We start from the raw sequence: 22,650 nt of genomic DNA, 5'->3' as shown, positions 1-22,650 counted from the left end.
TAGATATTACTGTTGGTTTGATCCTATATCCATGCGTAATATTTGTGGAGAGGATGTATGGTTTGTTCGGGGTTAGATTGCAGTGAGGAGTTGTTTCAATGAAGGTTTCTTTGTCTCCATTCCTTCTCTTCCTCTCATCCTGCACCTTGAGAATCAACAATGGACAGATAAATTGTGCTTCAATCAAATACATGTTGTGCAAACTAAATCAAGCTAAATCAAGCGCCCATCAAGTACTTTGTCAGAATTATTTGATTCTGGTTTGGTGTCAACAAGTATATTAACATGCATTCTTGTGGCACAGAGAAAATGTTATTTTTCTATGTTGTGTGTTTGACACTGCCAGCTTGATGGAATTCTAGCCAGATAGAAGTGGGGTTTGAAATGTTATGCTTACCTCCCTAATCACAACATTTCTGGGAAGCAACAACACATTCAGGATGGACCTCTCTTCAGGGACAAACAGTTGGTGGAATAACAACACAAGCCCCTGGATAGGGGAGATGGGAGCATCATCATCCGTGACATCACCATAAGCAGAGAATCCAGTGATGTTTATTATGATGTGTGTATCTGTTATCTCAAGAGGATGGATAAACTCCACTTTGTCATCATCAGTCACATGGGCTACAGACAGGAAGTCACATCCACCCTCTAGGAAAGAAACAGAATCTCAATAGGATTTTCTCAATTCCTTATTATCATTATTATTACTATTATCATTATTATTATTACTATTATCATTATTATCACTATTATTATTACTACTATTACTATTATTATTATTACGACTATTATTATTATTATTACTACTATTTTTAGGCAGACTTTTTCCAATTGAGAATCTCCCAAAAGAGAACATTGTGCTTTCTCTGATATACTACAATAGCAATGACAAATGAGGCAATGAACAAATTAATTTACATTCTTGTTTAGGCCATTCATGAAAATACTCACCAGAATGAATCTGACAGTGTGGGAGGTGTAGTTGGCAGACAGACTTCAGAGGGCAGTCGATGTTGAACAGGGGTCCTGCAGGCCTTTTGCCTCTCTGGGCTAGAAGCCTCCTGTTCCAGGGGACTGTCCTATAGAGCACCTCTCCCTCTCCCTCCATCCTAAACACCAGGCCTGTTATACTGCACTGGAACAGACCTGCACTGGGGCACTGGAACCTGTAGAACAAACAATGGTGAATAATTACATTTTAATTACATTCCCTGAATATGATTTGAAAAATGAGGCATTGTCCTTACAAACTATTCATGAGAAAACAATTAAAATAATACTGAGTTACCTGTATGCTCCCTTGCCCTCATGATTGTAGATTTCTGGTTCAAAGTTTTCAGGAGACCTCTAAAATGTAAAAACAATAGATTTTAAAGGGTTTGATGAGTAGTTTAATAGAAACATATTCAACTTGTCTCTCTTTCTTTCTTTCTTTCTTTCTTTCTTTCTTTCTTTCTTTCTTTCTTTCTTTCTTTCTTTCTTTCTTTCTTTCTTTCTTTCTTTCTTTCTTTCTAGTGAAGGTCTTACCATGGGAGGGTCAGTAGTACACAGGCTCTGGTCCACTACTCTACATTCTGTGATGCTTAACTCGTCCATGGCTTCAGGTAAGCTGTCAGACAGATGCACTCTGACACAGTCCTGGCTCTCTTCTTCCATTGTCCCATCAGTCGCTGATGGCAAGGTGAAGGCCTGTCCAACAATGGTTTCATTGAGTTCCAGGAGAAGTGGAGAATCTGCACAGAAATAGTGTATATATATAATTTTGTTAGTTATTGGTTTAAAGTTGTCTTTGTATTAAATACAGATGTAGGATCTATTATGTATATTATAATTAATTTACATTTTTGTAGGAGTTGATACATTTTTCATTAGGTCAATTCAAGTGGAAAATACACTACAAGTTTGCATTTCCTGCCGTATAAGAAAATTCTCAGCAACAAAAGAATGATCAAATGAAGATCCTACATCTTTAGGACCATCTCCTTCACTCTTACCTGGGGTTCTAGGAGGACTATGAGATGAGGAACTTGGCATTTCCTTCAACGTTTTTTGGGGGGCCTGGAGGACTGAGGAGAAAACAGTTGAAATGACAAACTCTATAATTACGGTTTATAGAGGTGTTACCTGCGTTTCTGAGATGTGTCATCAAAAGGGAACATAGATGTTGTATCCTCATTTCTATGTTATAAAACGAAATAGTAAAGAAGCTGGGACACTTTTCTTGAAACACTCAACATCCTGACTAGGAACAAAACCTGTAATTACCTCCTCTGTGATCTCTCTCTAACTTCTCAGCAAGATCACCCAGGTCCATCTTCCTCATTGTGTTCAGTGTGATCTTCACTGCTCTCTCAGGGCCGTATCTCTTCACCATCTGATCCACTGTGTCCTGTCTGTCAGTGTTCTCCAGCTGGCTCTCTGGGATGGGAGGAAAGCCAGGCAGCTGGACGCTAGTCAGGTCAGACGGAAATGTCTTCAGCTGTTCTTCAGTGAGCTCCTCCAGAGTGGTCAGCAGCAGAGCTGGAACATCCAACATGGAGGGTCTCTAAAATAACAAAGATGATCAGATATAAGGAAGATAATAGAAATACTGACTACTGATATAAAATAAAGAACATGAACACATTAATATTGGTAGGACATACTAGAATCATTCTATATACCTCATTCTCATACACACACACACACACACAGCATATGTGGTTAGTTCACAATGACATTTGACCCTTCTGAAGTGACACTAGTCTTACCTTGATGCCCAGTGCCCTATGCTCCTCCCTCTGCCTCTCCAGACGACGACCATACTTTACAGACCGGGTCAACCTGAACACAGGAAACAGTCACACACTGCTCTGTTCCCCTACACCACCACCACATGCTGTGGTCACTTCACTGTTCTACATTCATTTCACAGGTCATGAGGATGATTCAATAGAGGTATAGAAGAGATGTTAGAGGGGCAATTCACCACTTTTAAAGTTGATTTCTCTCCATAGCACCATACCAGTAGACTCATATATTCAATCTTACCAGTGCCTATAGCAAATCAATCAAATTGATTTTATAAAGCCCTTTTTATATCAGCAGTTGTGACAAAGTGCTTATACAGAAACCCAGCCTAAAACCCCAAACACCAAGCAATGCAGATGTAGAAGCACAGTGACTAGGAAGAAACCAGTGGAGGCTGCTGATGGGAGGACGGCTCATAGTAAAGGGTGGAATGGAATCAATGGAATGGTATCAAACATATGGAAACAACATGTTTGATACCATTCCATTGACTCCATTCCAGCCATTACTATGAGCTGTCCTCCCCTCAGCAGCCTCCACTGGAAGAAACCTAGAGAGGAACCAGGATCTGAGGGTTGGCCAGTCCCCTTCTTTTTTGGGACACATTTGAAATGGAGCTGAAACCATCCCAGGAAAAACTGGATGGTCACCCTGACACACACGGTCAATTTACTAGACTAGGCTACAATGTGTATTACCATGAACTTCAAAAAGTCCTACCGGTAGCCAGTGATGTAGTGGTCAAAATATTGGGGGGTAAACTCTGATTGCCGGTCACGGTGAAAAAAGTAACGCTCCCTATACTTTCAATGCATTTTTCTGAAAAAGGTGGGTCAACTTCCTTTCCTTACGTTTACCCTGCACTAGCCCTAAACTGCTACCGGTAGCCTACACTCTCAGACGAGACAATTTTACACACATGAACACACGCAGAACAGGTAGTCTACATTCATTATAATACATGAGTTGAATCAAAACATGTTTACACGCTAGTTCATGAGTTGTCCATAATTCATAAATGCTCGGAGTCTTCATAGATCATGTGACATAAAACACTACCTTTCTTTCCTTACATTAATTACATTTATTATAGTTTTATTTGTAATTACTAAGCATTTTAAATTGAAATAGAACATTGAACTTAAACCCTGTACGAATCCTGGATCTTGGAGATCTCAGAAAGTGCACTGTAAGTGTAACTATGCCTAAGTAATATTTAATTATGTTTCGGCGTGACATTTTTTCTCATGGGCACACAAATCCAAAATAATGTAGGCATATGCCATTGCAAAACCGAATACTTCTGACGGAAAGAGTCAATTATAGGCCTACTGTCATTAACCTATACTTGTTGGATGGATTGGATGTGCATTGGTGTCTAACTGTACTTATTTAGGGTGGGAGTGGGGGGGGGATCAGCTTTAATATTGCAGATAGATTGTAGGTTCCATCAATTCAATTGTTTGCATCATTTTCCAATCTCCCTTATTCTTTTAGTTTCTCTATACTTTCCCCCCCTACCCTACCACCCCTTCCCTAATTGGAGTACACTAACAGACAACAATATCCATACTAACGCTAAGTAGAACTCCAGTTGTCCTCCAATAACCCCACAAAACCAAGCTGTAGTCTAGTTGTCTAGTGATATTGTTGACCATCATCAGATGATCCAGGAAAGAAAACAAATATTGATAGAAAATACTAAAGCTAAATAAATGATCTAGTACTTCTGGCCACGGATGGCACAGAGAACACCAGTAGCCTACCTTCACACCTGAAAAACAAAGCAATGAGCCTCTGAACAGCTGACTGACAAAAGCAAACAATGATAAATCAACGGATAAATCTAATGCACTGGCATAAAGGCTATTTCTATCAAGGGCGCATGGCAAACAAATGGTGAAAATGAGGAAGTATGAAGGAAAATCTATGAGTTTAAATGAGCTCAGCTGATGCCGACATTCAGCACTACTGAGTGGACAGCACCACTATAATTCTACAGTTTACCATTCGTAGACCCCCCCAAAGATTGTCTTTTGTTGCATTTAGGTAGATAATTAAGCAATAAGGCACGAAGGGGTGTGGTATATGGCCAATATACCACGGCTAAGGACTGTTCTTAGGCACAACGCATCAAACCCCCGAGGTGCCTTATTGCAGTAAAAATAACTGTTTTGTCATACCCGTGGTATACGGTCTGATATACCACGGCTGTCAGCCAATCAGCATTCAGGGCTCGAACCACCCAGTTTATAATAGATAATATACTCTATGTCCACTCATATCCACTCTGAGGGGTGGCCCTGGCTGTACCAGGTAGGTAATAGATAATATACTCTATGTCCACTCATATCCACTCTGAGGGGTGAACCTGGCTGTACCAGGTAGATAATAGATAATATACTCTATGTCCACTCATATCCACTCTGAGGGGTGGCCCTGGCTGTACCAGGTAGATAATAGATAATATACTCTATGTCCACTCATATCCACTCTGAGGGGTGGCCCTGGCTGTACCAGGTAGATAATAGATAATATACTCTATGTCCACTCATATCCACTCTGAGGGGTGGCCCTGGCTGTACCAGGTAGATAATAGATAATATACTCTATGTCCACTCATATCCACTCTGAGGGGTGGCCCTGGCTGTACCAGGTAGATAATAGATAATATACTCTATGTCCACTCATATCCACTCTGAGGGGTGGCCCTGGCTGTACCAGGTAGATAATAGATAATATACTCTATGTCCACTCATATCCACTCTGAGGGGTGGCCCTGGCTGTACCAGGTAGATAATAGATAATATACTCTATGTCCACTCATATCCACTCTGAGGGGTGGCCCTGGCTGTACCAGGTAGATAATAGATAATATACTCTATGTCCACTCATATCCACTCTGAGGGGTGGCCCTGGCTGTACCAGGTAGATAATAGATAATATACTCTGTGTCCACTCACATTCCAGAAAAGGTGCTGGGGAGTTTCCTGGACGGCTCTTCACTCTCCTCCCCTGCTGGCTTCCTTTCCTTCTCAGAGGCAGCTTCGTCCTACACACACACACACACACACACACACACAAGTCATACACGGCTATACAGAAATATAATCACAGCCTTTTTGTCTAATGGCGTGTGTGTATGTGTGTAGGGATGCAGTCTGACCCCCACCACTCATAGTGTACATGAGAGATTAGTTAATTATCTAGACTGTATGTGTGGACTGTATCATTTCATACTGTAGAACTGACTATGACAGTGAGTACAGGTGTTTTAACATACGAGGGTAGAAGTGTAGAACTGACTATGACAGTGAGTTTAGGTGTTTTAACATACGAGGGTAGAACTGTAGAACTGACTATGACAGTGAGTTTAGGTGTTTTAACATATGAGGGTAGCAGTGATCCTTCTCTAACGGTCCTCTTACCTGTGAGATGAGCTGTCCTAAGCTACCAGAACCTAGATGAGACAGAAAGGAAGGAGGAGGACCTGGAGGGTAACCACACTGGGAAGAAGATAGAGCTGGAGAGAAGGGGGGAAATGGGGGGTAACCACACAGGGGAGAGGACGGATCAGGGCCTGGTGGGAATAAGGACAGATGAGAGGTTGAGGCAGTCTCAGATAAAGAGTGGGAAACAGGGGAAATAGAGGGGAAGATAGCAGGGGGGATAGAGACAGTTAGGGTCCTTGTCTGCAATCCTACTTCTCTGATCTCTCTCTAACTTCTCTGCCAGATCATTCTGGTTCATCTTCCAGATTAGGAAGCTCATGAAGAGACATACAGCCATGATTAGAAAGTCTAATCTGTTTGTGATATCTTCCCTACTGTATTGGTGATTGTCTGTATGGAATATAATGAATGTTGGATTGCTGTTTAAACATAATGGGGTCACCTGGATACATCATGAATAAAAATGATAAAAGAGAGGCCTGCTGAATGTTATTATGAAGTCAGTTGAATGTTCTTTCTGGTTAGACCTCCACTGAACTGTGATTGTGATGTATAGATCGATGTACATTCTTGTTCTGTTACCTCTATTGTAATCTCTCTGTAACTTCTTAGCGAGATCATGCAGATTCATCCCCCTCAGGATCCTCAGTGTGATCCCCACAGCTCTCTCAGGGCCGTATCTCTTCACCATCTGAACCACTGTGACCTGTCTGTCAGCGTTCTCCAGCTGGCTCTCTGGGATGAGAGGAAAGCCAAACAGCTGGCCTCTTGTCAGGTAAGACTGAAATCTCCTCAACTCATGTGGGTTCATCTCCTCCAGAGTTGTCAGCAGCAGAGCTGGAACAGCCAACATTCTCTAAAACAACAAAGGTGACAACAGTGAGGAAGGAATAGAAAAACTGACTACTGATATAAAAGAAAGAACATGAATATATTAATATTGTTAAGACGTACTAGAATATTTCTACTGGTCTCTCAATATCTCATTCTCATATCATCATATAATAGATTACAGTTGGAACTTTAACACACACACACACACAGGCACACACAGTACAGTGGGGGAAAAAAGTATTTAGTCAGCCACCAATTGTGCAAGTTCTCCCACTTAAAAAGATGAGAGAGGCCTGTAATTTCCATCATAGGTACACGTCAACTATGACAGACAAAATGAGATTTTTTTTCTCCAGAAAATCACATTGTAGGATTTTTTATGAATTTATTTGCAAATTATGGTGGAAAATAAGTATTTGGTTAATAACAAAAGTTTCTCAATACTTTGTTATATACCCTTTGTTGGCAATGATACAGGTCAAACGTTTTCTGTAAGTCTTCACAAGGTTTTCACACACTGTTGCTGGTATTTTGGCCCATTCCTCCATGCAGATCTCCTCTAGAGCAGTGATGTTTTGGGGCTGTCGCTGGGCAACACGGACTTTCAACTCCCTCCAAAGATTTTCTATGGGGTTGAGATCTGGAGACTGGCTAGGCCACTCCAGGCCCTTGAAATGCTTCTTACGAAGCCACTCCTTCATTGCCCGGGCGGTGTGTTTGGGATCATTGTCATGCTGAAAGACCCAGCCACGTTTCATCTTCAATGCCCTTGCTGATGGAAGGAGGTTTTCACTCAAAATCTCACGATACATGGCCCCATTCATTCTTTCCTTTACACGGATCAGTCGTCCTGGTCCCTTTGCAGAAAAACAGCCCCAAAGCATGATGTTTCCACCCCCATGCTTCACAGTAGGTATGGTGTTCTTTGGATGCAACTCAGCATTCTTTGTCCTCCAAACACGACGAGTTGAGTTTTTACCAAAAAGTTCTATTTTGGTTTCATCTGACCATATGACATTCTCCCAATCCTCTTCTGGATCATCCAAATGCACTCTAGCAAACTTCAGACAGGCCTGGACATGTACTGGCTTAAGCAGGGGGACACGTCTTTCACTGCAGGATTTGAGTCCCTGGCGGCGTAGTGTGTTACTGATGGTAGGCTTTGTTACTTTGGTCCCAGCTCTCTGCAGGTCATTCACTAGGTCCCCCCGTGTGGTTCTGGGATTTTTGCTCACCGTTCTTGTGATCATTTTGACCCCACGGGGTGAGATCTTGCGTGGAGCCCCAGATCGAGGGAGATTATCAGTGGTCTTGTATGTCTTCCATTTCCTAATAATTGCTCCCACAGTTGATTTCTTCAAACCAAGCTGCTTACCTATTGCAGATTCAGTCTTCCCAGCCTGGTGCAGGTCTACAATTTTGTTTCTGGTGTCCTTTGACAGCTCTTTGGTCTTGGCCATAGTGGAGTTTGGAGTGTGACTGTTTGAGGTTGTGGACAGGTGTCTTTTATACTGATAACAAGTTCAAACAGGTGCCATTAATACAGGTAACGAGTGGAGGACAGAGGAGCCTCTTAAAGAAGAAGTTACAGGTCTGTGAGAGCCAGAAATCTTGCTTGTTTGTAGGTGACCAAATACTTATTTTCCACCATAATTTGCAAATAAATTCATTAAAAATCCTACAATGTGATTTTCTGGATTTTTTTTCCTCAATTTGTCTGTCATAGTTGACGCGTACCTATGATGAAAATTACAGGCCTCTCTCATCTTTTTAAGTGGGAGAACTTGCACAATTGGTGGCTGACTAAATACTTTTTTTCCCCCACTGTATGTGGCTGTGATCTTAATGGTGTTTGTTCACAATGACATTTGACCTCTCAGACATGACCACTAGTGTTACCTTCGTGAACTTCAGCTTCTCCTCCAGCCTAGAGATCTCAGTCTCCAGACGACGCTTCTCTCCAGACAGGGTCAACCTGGACACAGGAAACAGTCACACACTGCTCTGTTCCCCTACACCACCACCACATGCTGTGGTCACTTCACTGGTCTACATTCATTTCACTCAGGTCATGAGGATGATGTAATAAAATATGTTATGGTAGAGTTGTTAATATTAGACTCATTTCATCGTATTATGTCCACTCACCTTCCAGCAGAGGTGCTGGGGAGTTTGGCAGACTGCTCATACATGTTGAACTCTGCCTGTTACACACACACACACACACACACACACACACACACACACACACACACACACACACAGACACACAGACACACACACACACACACACACACACACACACACACACACACACACACACACACACACACACACACACACACACACACACACTGCAGTGTCTGCAGAGAATATTGTGATCTACTGTATGGGGTTTGCTCACATTGACTTTAGACATGGCCACTAGTCTTACATTCAGCACCTAATAGTTAATTATCTAGACTGTATGTGTGGACTGTATCAATGCATACTGTAGAACTGACTATGACAGTGAGTACAGGTGTTTTAACATATGAGGGTAGAACTGTAGAACTGACTATGACAGTGAGTACAGGTGTTTTAACATATGAGGGTAGAAGTGATCCTTCTCTAACGGTCCTTTTACCTGTGAGATGAGCTGTCCTAAGCTACTACCAGAACCTAGATGAGACAGAAAGGAAGGAGGAGGACCTGGAGGGTAACCCCACTGGGAAGAAGATAGAGCTGGAGAGAAGCGGGGAAATGAGGAGTAACCACACAGGGTAGAGGACGGATCGGGGCCTGGTGGGAATATGGGCAGGGGAGAGGTTGAGGCAGTACCTGAGAAAGAGGGGAAACAGGGGAAATAGAGGGGAAGATAGGAGGGGGGATAGAGTGACAGTTAGGGTCCTTGTCTGCAATCCTACTTCTCTGATCTCTCTCTAACGTCTCTGCCAGATCATTCTGGTTCATCTTCCAGATTAGGCAGCTCAGGAAGAGATATACAGCCATGATTAGAAAGTCTAATCTGTTTGTGATATCTTCCCTACTGTATTGTTAATTGTATGTATGGAATATAATGAATGTTGGATTGCTGTTTAAACATAATGGGGTCACCTGGATACATCATGAATAAAAATGATAAAAGAGAGGCCTGCTGAATGTTATTATGAAGTCAGTTGAATGTTCTTTCTGGTTAGACCTACACTGAACTGTGATTGTGATGTATAGATTGATGTACATTCTTGTTCTGTTACCTCCTCTGTGATCTGTCTCTAACTTCTCTGCTAGGTCTACCCGCTTCATCCCCCTCAGGATCCTCAGTGTGATCTCCACAGCTCTCTCAGGGCCGTATGTCTTCACCATCTGACCCACTGTGTCCTGTCTGTCAGCGTTCTCCAGCTGACTCACTGGGATGGGAGGACTGTCAGGCAGCAGGCCACTAGTCAGGAAAGACTGAAATGTCTTCAGCTCATGTGGGTTCATCTCCTCCAGAGTTGTCAGCAGCAGAGCTGGAACAGCCAACGTTCTCTAAAACAACAAAGGTGACAACAGTGAGGAAGGAATAGAAAAACTGACTACTGATATAAAATAAAGAACATGAATATATTAATATTGTTAAGACGTACTAGAATATTTATACTGGTCTCTCAATATCTCATTCTCATATCATCATATAATAGATTACAGTTGGTGTGTGTGTAGGGATGCAGTCTGACCCCCACCACTCATAGTGTACATGAGAGATTAGTTAATTATCTAGACTGTATGTGTGGACTGTATCATTTCATACTGTAGAACTGACTATGACAGTGAATACAGGTGTTTTAACATATGAGGGTAGAACTGACTATGACAGTGAGTACAGGTGTTTTAACATATGAGGGTAGAACTGACTATGACAGTGAGTACAGGTGTTTTAACATATGAGGGTAGAACTGTAGAACTGACTATGACAGTGAGTACAGGTGTTTTAACATATGAGGGTAGAACTGTAGAACTGACTATGACAGTGAGTACAGGTGTTTTAACATATGAGGGTAGAAGTGATCCTAAAATTCTCTAACCGTCCTCTTACCTGTGACCTGAGCTGTCCTAAGCTACCAGAAAAACTTCCTAGATGAGGCAGAAAGGAAGGAGGAGGAGGACCTGGAGGGTAACCACACTGGGAAAAGATAGTTTGGGGCCTGGTGGGAATAAGGACAGATGAGAGGTTGAGGCTGTACCTGAGAAAGAAGAGCTCAAACCACCCAGTTTATAATAGATAATATACTCTATGTCCACTCATATCCACTCTGAGGGGTGGCCCTGGCTGTACCAGGTAGATAATAGATAATATACTCTATGTCCACTCATATCCACTCTGAGGGGTGGCCCTGGCTGTACCAGGTAGATAATAGATAATATACTCTATGTCCACTCATATCCACTCTGAGGGGTGGCCCTGGCTGTACCAGGTAGATAATAGATAATATACTCTATGTCCACTCATATCCACTCTGAGGGGTGGCCCTGGCTGTACCAGGTAGATAATAGATAATATACTCTATGTCCACTCATATCCACTCTGAGGGGTGGCCCTGGCTGTACCAGGTAGATAATAGATAATATACTCTATGTTGACTCACATTCCAGAAGAGGTGCTGGGGAGTTCTCCACTCTCCTCCCCTGCTGGCTTCCTTTCCTTCTCAGAGGCAGCTTCCTCCTACACACACACACACACACACACACACACACACACACACACACACACACACACACACACACACACACACACACACAAGTCATACACGGCTATACAGAAATATATTCACAGCCTTTTTGTCTAATTGTGTGTGTGTGTATGTGTAGGGATGCAGTCTGACCCCCACCACTCATAGTGTACATGAGAGATTAGTTAATTATCTAGACTGTATGTGTGGACTGTATCATTTCATACTGTAGAACTGACTATGACAGTGAGTACAGGTGTTTTAACATGGGAGGGTAGAAGTGTAGAACTGACTATGACAGTGAGTACAGGTGTTTTAACATATGAGGGTAGAAGTGATCCTTCTCTAACCGTCCTCTTACCTGTGAGATGAGCTGTCCTGAGCTACTACCAGAACCTAGACGAGACAGAAAGGAAAGAGGAGGACCTGGAGGGTAACCACACTGGGAAGAAGATAGAGCTGGAGAGAAGTGGGGAAATGGGGGGTAACCACACAGGGGAGAGGACGGATCGGGGCCTTGTTGGAATATGGGCAGGTGAGAGGTTGAGGCAGTACCTGAGAAAGAGGGGGAAACAGGGGAAATAGAGGGGAAGATAGGAGGGGGGATAGAGAGACAGTTAGGGTCCTTGTCTGCAATCCTACTTCTCTGATCTCTCTCTAACTTCTCTGCCAGATCATTCTGGTTCATCTTCCAGATTAGGCAGCTCAGGAAGAGATATACAGCCATGATTAGAAAGTCTAATCCGTTTGTGATATCTTCCCTACTGTATTGGTGATTGTATGTATGTAATATAATGAATGTTGGATTGCTGTTTAAACATAATGGGGCCACCTGGATACATCATGAATAAAAATGATAAAAGAGAGGGGCCTGCTGAATGTTATTATGAAGTCAGTTGAATGTTCTTTCTGGTTAGACCTCCACTGAACTGTGATTGTGATGTATAGATTGATGTACATTCTTGTTCTGTTACCTCCTCTGTGATCTGTCTCTAACTTCTCTGCTAGGTCTACCCGCTTCATCCCCCTCAGGATCCTCAGTGTGATCTCCACAGCTCTCTCAGGGCTGTATGTCTTCACCATCTGATCCACTGTGACCTGTCTGTCAGCGTTCTCCAGCTGGCTCTCTGGGATGGGAGGACAGTCAGGCAGCAGGCCACTAGTCAGGAAAGACTGAAATGTCTTCAGCTCATGTGGGTTCATCTCCTCCAGAGTTGTCAGCAGCAGAGCTGGAACAGCCAACATTCTCTAAAACAACAAAGGTGACAACAGTGAGGAAGGAATAGAAAAACTGGCTACTGATATAAAATAAAGAACATGAATATATTAATATTGTTAAGACGTATTAGAATATTTCTACTGGTCTCTCAATATCTCATTCTCATATCATCATATAATAGATTACAGTTGGTGTGTGTGTGTGTGTCTGTGTGTAGGGATGCAGTCTGACCCCCACCACTCATAGTGTACATGAGAGATTAGTTAATTATCTAGACTGTATGTGTGGACTGTATCATTTCATACTGTAGAACTGACTATGACAGTGAGTACAGGTGTTTTAACATATGAGGGTAGAACTGTAGAACTGACTATGACAGTGAGTACAGGTGTTTTAACATATGAGTGTAGAAGTGATCCTAAAATTCTCTAACCGTCCTCTTACCTGTGACCTGAGCTGTCCTGAGCTACCAGAAAAACTTCCTAGATGAGGCAGAAAGGAAGGAGGAGGAGGACCTGGAGGGTAACCACACTGGGAAAAGATAGTTCGGGGCCTGGTGGGAATAAGGACAGATGAGAGGTTGAGGCTGTACCTGAGAAAGAAGAGCTCAAACCACCCAGTTTATAATAGATAATATACTCTATGTCCACTCATATCCACTCTGAGGGGTGGCCCTGGCTGTACCAGGTAGATAATAGATAATATACTCTATGTCCACTCATATCCACTCTGAGGGGTGGCCCTGGCTGTACCAGGTAGATAATAGATAATATACTCTATGTCCACTCATATCCACTCTGAGGGGTGGCCCTGGCTGTACCAGGTAGATAATAGATCATATACTCTATGTTCACTCATATCCACTCTGAGGGGTGGCCCTGGCTGTACCAGGTAGATAATAGATAATATACTCTATGTTCACTCATATCCACTCTGAGGGGTGGCCCTGGCTGTACCAGGTAGATAATAGATAATATACTCTATGTTCACTCATATCCACTCTGAGGGGTGGCCCTGGCTGTACCAGGTAGATAATAGATAATATACTCTATGTCCACTCATATCCACTCTGAGGGGTGGCCCTGGCTGTACCAGGTAGATAATAGATAATATACTCTATGTCCACTCATATCCACTCTGAGGGGTGGCCCTGGCTGTACCAGGTAGATAATAGATAATATACTCTATGTCCACTCATATCCACTCTGAGGGGTGGCCCTGGCTGTACCAGGTAGATAATAGATAATATACTCTATGTCCACTCATATCCACTCTGAGGGGTGGCCCTGGCTGTACCAGGTAGATAATAGATCATATACTCTATGTCCACTCATATCCACTCTGAGGGGTGGCCCTGGCTGTACCAGGTAGATAATAGATAATATACTCTATGTCCACTCATATCCACTCTGAGGGGTGGCCCTGGCTGTACCAGGTAGATAATAGATAATATACTCTATGTCCACTCATATCCACTCTGAGGGGTGGCCCTGGCTGTACCAGGTAGATAATAGATAATATACTCTATGTCCACTCATATCCACTCTGAGGGGTGGCCCTGGCTGTACCAGGTAGATAATAGATAATATACTCTATGTCCACTCATATCCACTCTGAGGGGTGGCCCTGGCTGTACCAGGTAGATAATAGATAATATACTCTATGTCCACTCATATCCACTCTGAGGGGTGGCCCTGGCTGTACCAGGTAGATAATAGATAATATACTCTATGTCCACTCATATCCACTCTGAGGGGTGGCCCTGGCTGTACCAGGTAGATAATAGATAATATACTCTATGTCCACTCATATCCACTCTGAGGGGTGGCCCTGGCTGTACCAGGTAGATAATAGATAATATACTCTATGTCCACTCATATCCACTCTGAGGGGTGGCCCTGGCTGTACCAGGTAGATAATAGATAATATACTCTATGTCCACTCATATCCACTCTGAGGGGTGGCCCTGGCTGTACCAGGTAGATAATAGATAATATACTCTATGTCCACTCATATCCACTCTGAGGGGTGGCCCTGGCTGTACCAGGTAGATAATAGATAATATACTCTATGTCCACTCATATCCACTCTGAGGGGTGGCCCTGGCTGTACCAGGTAGATAATAGATAATATACTCTATGTCCACTCATATCCACTCTGAGGGGTGGCCCTGGCTGTACCAGGTAGATAATAGATAATATACTCTATGTCCACTCATATCCACTCTGAGGGGTGGCCCTGGCTGTACCAGGTAGATAATAGATAATATACTCTATGTTCACTCATATCCACTCTGAGGGGTGGCCCTGGCTGTACCAGGTAGATAATAGATAATATACTCTATGTCCACTCATATCCACTCTGAGGGGTGGCCCTGGCTGTACCAGGTAGATAATAGATAATATACTCTATGTCCACTCATATCCACTCTGAGGGGTGGCCCTGGCTGTACCAGGTAGATAATAGATAATATACTCTATGTCCACTCATATCCACTCTGAGGGGTGGCCCTGGCTGTACCAGGTAGATAATAGATAATATACTCTATGTTCACTCACATTCCAGAAGAGGTGCTGGGGAGTTCTCCACTCTCCTCCCCTGCTGGCTTCCTTTCCTTCTCAGAGGCAGCTTCCTCCTACACACACACACACACACACACACACACACACAAGTCATACACGGCTATACAGAAATATATTCACAGCCTTTTTGTCTAATGGTGTGTGTGTGTATGTGTAGGGATGCAGTCTGACCCCCACCACTCATAGTGTACATGAGAGATTAGTTAATTATCTAGACTGTATGTGTGGACTGTATCATTTCATACTGTAGAACTGACTATGACAGTGAGTACAGGTGTTTTAACATGGGAGGGTAGAAGTGTAGAACTGACTATGACAGTGAGTACAGGTGTTTTAACATATGAGGGTAGAAGTGATCCTTCTCTAACCGTCCTCTTACCTGTGAGAGGAGCTGTCCTAAGCTACTACCAGAACCTAGATGAGACAGAAAGGAAGGAGGAGGACCTGGAGGGTAACCACACTGGGAAGAAGATAGAGCTGGAGAGAAGTGGGGAAATGGGGGGTAACCACACAGGGGAGAGGACGGATCGGGGCCTTGTTGGAATATGGGCAGGTGAGAGGTTGAGGCAGTACCTGAGAAAGAGGGGGAAACAGGGGAAATAGAGGGGAAGATAGGAGGGGGGATAGAGAGACAGTTAGGGTCCTTGTCTGCAATCCTACTTCTCTGATCTCTCTCTAACTTCTCTGCCAGATCATTCTGGTTCATCTTCCAGATTAGGCAGCTCAGGAAGAGATATACAGCCATGATTAGAAAGTCTAATCTGTTTGTGAAATCTTCCCTACTGTATTGTTAATTGTATGTATGGAATATAACGAATGTTGGATTGCTGTTTAAACATAATGGGGTAACCTGGATACATCATGAATAAAAATGATAAAAGAGAGGCCTGCTGAATGTTTTATGAAGTCAGTTGAATGTTCTTTCTGGTTAGACCTCCACTGAACTGTGATTGTGATGTATAGATTGATGTACATTCTTGTTCTGTTACCTCCTCTGTGATCTGTCTCTAACTTCTCTGCTAGGTCTACCCGCTTCATCCCCCTCAGGATCCTCAGTGTGATCTCCACAGCTCTCTCAGGGCCGTATGTCTTCACCATCTGATCCACTGTGACCTGTCTGTCAGCGTTCTCCAGCTGGCTCTCTGGGATGGGAGGACAGTCAGGCAGCTGGACACTAGTCAGGAAAGACTGAAATGTCTTCAGCTCTTGTGGGTTCATCTCCTCCAGAGTTGTCAGCAGCAGAGCTGGAACAGCCAACATTCTCTAAAACAACAAAGGTGACAACAGTGAGGAAGGAATAGAAAAACTGACTACTGATATAAAATAAAGAACATGAATATATTAATATTGTTAAGACGTATTAGAATATTTCTACTGGTCCCTCAATATCATCATAAAATAGATTACAGTTGGAACTTTAACACACACTCACACACAGTATGTGGCTGTGATCTATATGTGGTTTGTTCACAATGACATTTGACCTCTCAGACATGACCACTAGTGTTACCTTCATGAACCTCAGATAATCCTCCAGCCAAGAGATCTCAGCCTCCAGATCACGACACTCCCCCTCAGACGGGGTCGACCTGGACATAGGAAACAGTCACACACTGCTCTGTTCCCCTACACCACCACCACATGCTGTGGTCACTTCACTGTTCTACATTCATTTCACAGGTCATGAGGATGATGTAATAAAATATGTTATGGTAGAGTTGTTAATATTAGACTCATTTCATCGTATTATGTCCACTCACCTTCCAGAAGAGGTGCTGGGGAGTTTGGCAGACTGCTCATCCCTGTTGGCCTCTGCCAGCCGCCCTCTCCTCTACACACACACACACACACACACACACACACACACACACAGTAGATTGCAGTGTCTTCAGAGAATACTGTGATCTACTGTATGGGGTTTGCTCACATTGACTATAGACATGGCCACTAGTCTTACCTTCAGCACCTCCAGCTTCATCCTAGAGATCTCAGCCTCCAGATCACGACACTCCCCCTCAGACGGGGTCGACCTGGACATAGGAAACAGTCACACACTGCTCTGTTCCCCTACACCACCACCACATGCTGTGGTCACTTCACTGTTCTACATTCATTTCACAGGTCATGAGGATGATTCAATAGAGGTATAGAAGAGATGTTAGAGGGACAATTCACTGCTTTTAAAGTTGATTTCTCTCCAGCACCATACCAGTAGACTCATATATTAAATCTTACCAGTGCCTATAGCAAATCAATCAAATTGATTTTATAAAGCCCTTTTTACATCAGCAGTTGTGACAAAGTGCTTATACAGAAACTCAGCCTAAAACCCCAAACACCAAGCAATGCAGATGTAGAAGCACAGTGACTAGGAAGAAACTCTCTAGAAAGGCAGGAACCAGGAAGAAACCAGTGGAGGCTGCTGATGGGAGGACGGCTCATAGTAAAGGGTGGAATGGAATCAATGGAATGGTATCACACATATGGAAACAACATGTTTGATACCATTCCATTGACTCCATTCCAGCCATTACTATGAGCTGTCCTCCACTGGAAGAAACCTAGAGAGCAACCAGGATCTGAGGGTTGGCCAGTCCCCTTCTTTACCAGTAGAGAACAGACTAGTACAGAGTATGAATTACACCCGGGGGGTCTCTATTATTTTTAATGATAAAAATATGTAATTTAACGTAAAAATAAAGAACTTTTAATGTGGCATGAACACAACCAGTCATGATGCTTTCATCTGATTGTCAAACTAATCACTTCAAAAAGTAGGCTACCTGTGCATGTTCATCCACTCCAAAATAATTCCAGCTTCCAAACAGTGCACTGCATGTATACTCACACCATTTGTTGAATGGAAATAGACATCTGTTTACAAAACACCATAAAGAGTGCATAATGACGTTCAGCGATTGCCATTGATTAGACCTTCATGAATTGATGCTTCTTGCTGACAAATTGACCTTCTTTGGGACACATTTGAAATGGAGCTGAAACTGTCCCAGGAAAAACTGGATGGTCACCCTAACACACACGGTCAATTTACTAGACTAGGCTACAATGTGTATTACCATGAACCTCAAATAGGCCTACCGGTAGCCAGTGATGTAGTGGTCAAAATATTGGGGGGTAAACTCTGATTGCCGGTCGCGGTGAAAAAAGTAACGCTCCCTATACTTTCAATGCATTTTTCTGAAAAAGGTGGGTCAACTTCCTTTCCTTACGTTTACCCTGCACTAGGCCTAAACCACTACCGGTAGCCTACACTCTCAGACGAGACAATTTTACACACATGAACACACTCAGAACAGGTAGTCTACATTCATTATAATACATGAGTTGAATCAAAACATGTTTACACGCTAGTTCATGAGTTGTCCATAATTCATGAATGCTCGGAGTCTTCATAGATCATGTGACATAAAACACTACCTTTCTTTCCTTACATTAATTACATTTATTATAGTTTTATTTGTAATTACTAAGCATTTTAAATTTGAAATAGAACATTGAACTTAAACCCTGTACGAATCCTGGATCTTGGAGATCTCAGAAAGTGCACTGTAAGTGTAACTATGCCTAAGTAATATTTAATTATGTTTCGGCGTGAAAAATGTTCTCATGGGCACACAAATCCAAAATAATGTAGACATGCCATTGCAAAACCGAATACTTCTAACGGAAAGAGTCAATTATAGGCCTACTGTCATTAACCTATACTTGTTGGATGGATTGGATGCGCATTGGTGTCTAACTGTACTTATTTAGGGTGGGGGTGGGGGGGGATCAACTTTGATATTGCAGATAGATTGTAGGTTCCATCAATTCAATTGTTTCCATCATTTTCCAATCTCCCTTATTCTTTTAGTTTCTCCATATCCACTCTGAGGGGTGGCCCTGGCTGTACCAGGTAGATAATAGATAATATACTCTATGTCCACTCATATCCACTCTGAGGGGTGGCCCTGGCTGTACCAGGTAGATAATAGATAATATACTCTATGTCCACTCATATCCACTCTGAGGGGTGGCCCTGGCTGTACCAGGTAGATAATAGATAATATACTCTATGTCCACTCATATCCACTCTGAGGGGTGGCCCTGGCTGTACCAGGTAGATAATAGATAATATACTCTATGTTCACTCACATTCCAGAAGAGGTGCTGGGGAGTTCTCCACTCTCCTCCCCTTCTGGCTTCCTTTCCATCTCAGAGGCAGCTTCCTCCTCCTACACACACACACACACACACACACACACACACACACACACACACACACACACACACACACACACACACACACACACACACACACACACACACGGCTATACAGAAATATATTCACAGCCTTTTTGTCTAATGGTGTGTGTGTATGTGTGTAGGGATGCAGTCTGACCCCCACCACTCATAGTGTACATGAGAGATTAGTTAATTATCTAGACTGTACACACACACACAGTATGTGGCTGTGATCTATATGTGGTTTGTTCACAATGACATTTGACCTCTCAGATATGAACACTAGTGTTACCTTCATGAACCTCAGCTTCTCCTCCAGCCTAGAGATCTTAGCCTTCAGACGACGCTTCTTTCCAGACCGGGTCAACCTGGACACAGGAAACAGTCACACACTGCTCTGTTCCCCTACACCACCACCACATGCTGTGGTCACTTCACTGTTCTACATTCATTTCACAGGTCATGAGGATGATGTAATAAAATATGTTATGGTAGAGTTGTTAATATTAGACTCATTTCATCGTATTATGTCCACTCCATGGGCGGTGTGTTCAATAGGGCGATATGGGCGACGCACTGCCAAACGGGAAAAGGAAGGGATTTTTTTTCTAATCAATTATATCACGGCAACAGTAGTTCAGTGTTCACGTCTGATCTGCCAGCCACTAAATGTCCAATCAGGCTAAAGTCGTGCTTCAAATGTCCCCGCCCGTTTTGGGGCGATTTCAGTCAGGTTGAAAATCGCCCAGAAGTCTCTCATAGCCTCTAATGTAAAATATTTTTTTTTCAAATTTCAGAGCTTTCAATACAATCTCTATGGGTTTCTGAGGGCTTGCACTTACGCGCTTTCGTCATACGTAACGTAACCATGAACGTAACTAAGAAAATAGCGGGTAGCAGCATCAATCAATTCACGTACTACTATCAAGATGGCTATAGCGTTCAGTGCAACTCGATTGTCTCTTTGAAAGAAGTTCACATCAAAGAGACAACCACAAAGTGCAGGAGCGCTTTTTTGAGTTCCTTCCCATCTCGGAATCAACCTCAGTCTCAATCGCCAGTGTGCTTTTGGAGAGACTGAACGGTCTTTTTGCCGACGACGTGAAAGTCAAACTCATTGCGCAAGCTTACGATGGAGCCAGTGTGATGAGGCGAGAGAAGGCAAAAGGTGCGTGAGCATTTCAAGAATGGCCATTACGTGCATTGCTATGCGCATCAGCTGAATTTGATCATGCAGCAAGCTAAAAAGTAACTAGTAAACTAGTCCTCAGCATGCCTGATTTCAATGAGAAAGTCATTGACCGCTTTGCTGCATTGAAAGAGAGAAGAGAACAGTTTCAGTACAAGTAATGTAGCCTCTCTCTCTCTTTGTCCCTCCCTGTCTGTCTCTTTAACACACACACGCCCAAATCAGTTCACAGTTGATGTTGTTTAAAATAGTTATTTTTCATTTTAAAAAAAAGTAAACAATTTTTTTTACAAATCTATACAATTGGCCAGAATATGGTTGTTCATATTTACAAAGCCATACAGATAGCTGTGTTTACCTTTTCTAGAAATTATTTTCAAATTCTGTTTTCAGGCAAAATGTCTATCACTGTTCATTTTCACAAATCTATACAAGAGGGCAGAATATGGAAGTCTATAAAAATTTCTTATTACCAATAACTTGCATCAATGTTTTCAGTAGCCTCTATCAAAAGCTCCTGCTTGCTCAGGTGCACATATTTCCAATTCAACCATGAGGCCTTTTTGAAGCAAGTAATGTGTATATCAGTATTGACTTATATGCTGCCCCTGTCTTCATGTTGTTGCTGGACATATCTTTTTTTAAATGTGTTTAGGTCACCTAAATCATCAGAAAAATTGCCCCCCCTGAGAATTTTTTCAGGAGCCGCCACTGGTCCACTCACCTTCCAGAAGAGGTGCTGGGGAGTTTGGCAGACTGCTCATCCCTGTTGGCCTCTGACTGCCGCCCTCTCCTCTACGCACACACACACACAGACAAACATACACACACAGTAGATTGCAGTGTCTTCAGAGAATATTGTGATCTACTGTATGTGGTTTGCTCACATTGACTATAGACATGGCCACTAGTCTTACATTCAGCACCTCCAGCTTCTTCTTCAGAAAATAGATCTCAGTCTCCAGACAATGCCACTTATCCTCAGACGGGGTCAACCTGGACAACCAATGACATTTGACCTCTCAGATATGAACACTAGTGTTACCTTCATGAACCTCAGCTCCTCCGGCCTAGAGATCTCAGTCTCCAGACGACGCTTCTCTCCAGACAGGGTCGACCTGGACACAGGAAACAGTCACACACTGCTCTGTTCCCCTACACCACCACCACATGCTGTGGTCACTTCACTGTTCTACATTCACTCAGGTCATGAGGATGATGTAATAAAAGATGTTATGGTAGAGTTGTTAATATTAGACTCATTTCATCGTATTATGTCCACTCACCTTCCATAGGAGGTGCTGGGGAGTTTGGCAGACTGCTCATCCCTGTTGGCCTCTGACTGCAACACATACACCCATATGTACACACAAACACACACACACTGTAGATTGCAGTGTCTTCAGAGAATATTGTGATCTACTGTATGGAGTTTGCTCACATTGACTATAGACATGGCCACTAGTCTTACCTTCAGCACCTCCAGCTTCTTCTTCAGACTAGAGCTCTCAGCCTCCAGAGGGCGACACTTCTCCTCATACAGGGTCAACCTGGACACAGGAAACAGTCACACACTGCTCTGTTCCCCTACACCACCACCACATGCTGTGGTCATGTCACTGTTCTACATTCATTTCACAGG

General features: G+C 43.0%; 1 protein-coding gene across 1 annotated transcript in view; it reads right to left on the bottom strand.

Annotated features, from left to right (window-relative positions):
- The window catches only part of LOC311124729 (uncharacterized protein), a gene marked incomplete at both ends in the record, with an annotated part of 50,138 nt that overhangs the window by 1,108 nt on the left and 26,380 nt on the right, over positions 1 to 22,650 (bottom strand). The window contains 3 exons of the mRNA XM_084198832.1: positions 11 to 145; positions 398 to 654; positions 958 to 1,172. Coding sequence (XP_084054958.1) covers positions 11 to 145; positions 398 to 654; positions 958 to 1,172 — 607 coding nt within the window. The remainder of the gene's footprint in view (positions 1 to 10; positions 146 to 397; positions 655 to 957; positions 1,173 to 22,650) is intronic.

Source organism: Coregonus lavaretus (genome assembly GCF_964263955.1).
Source record: "Coregonus lavaretus genome assembly, contig: HAP1_SCAFFOLD_79, whole genome shotgun sequence".
Classification (NCBI taxonomy): domain Eukaryota; kingdom Metazoa; phylum Chordata; class Actinopteri; order Salmoniformes; family Salmonidae; genus Coregonus; species Coregonus lavaretus.
Note: the sequence above shows the minus strand (reverse complement) of the source record. Positions and strands in the feature narration are given on the sequence as shown.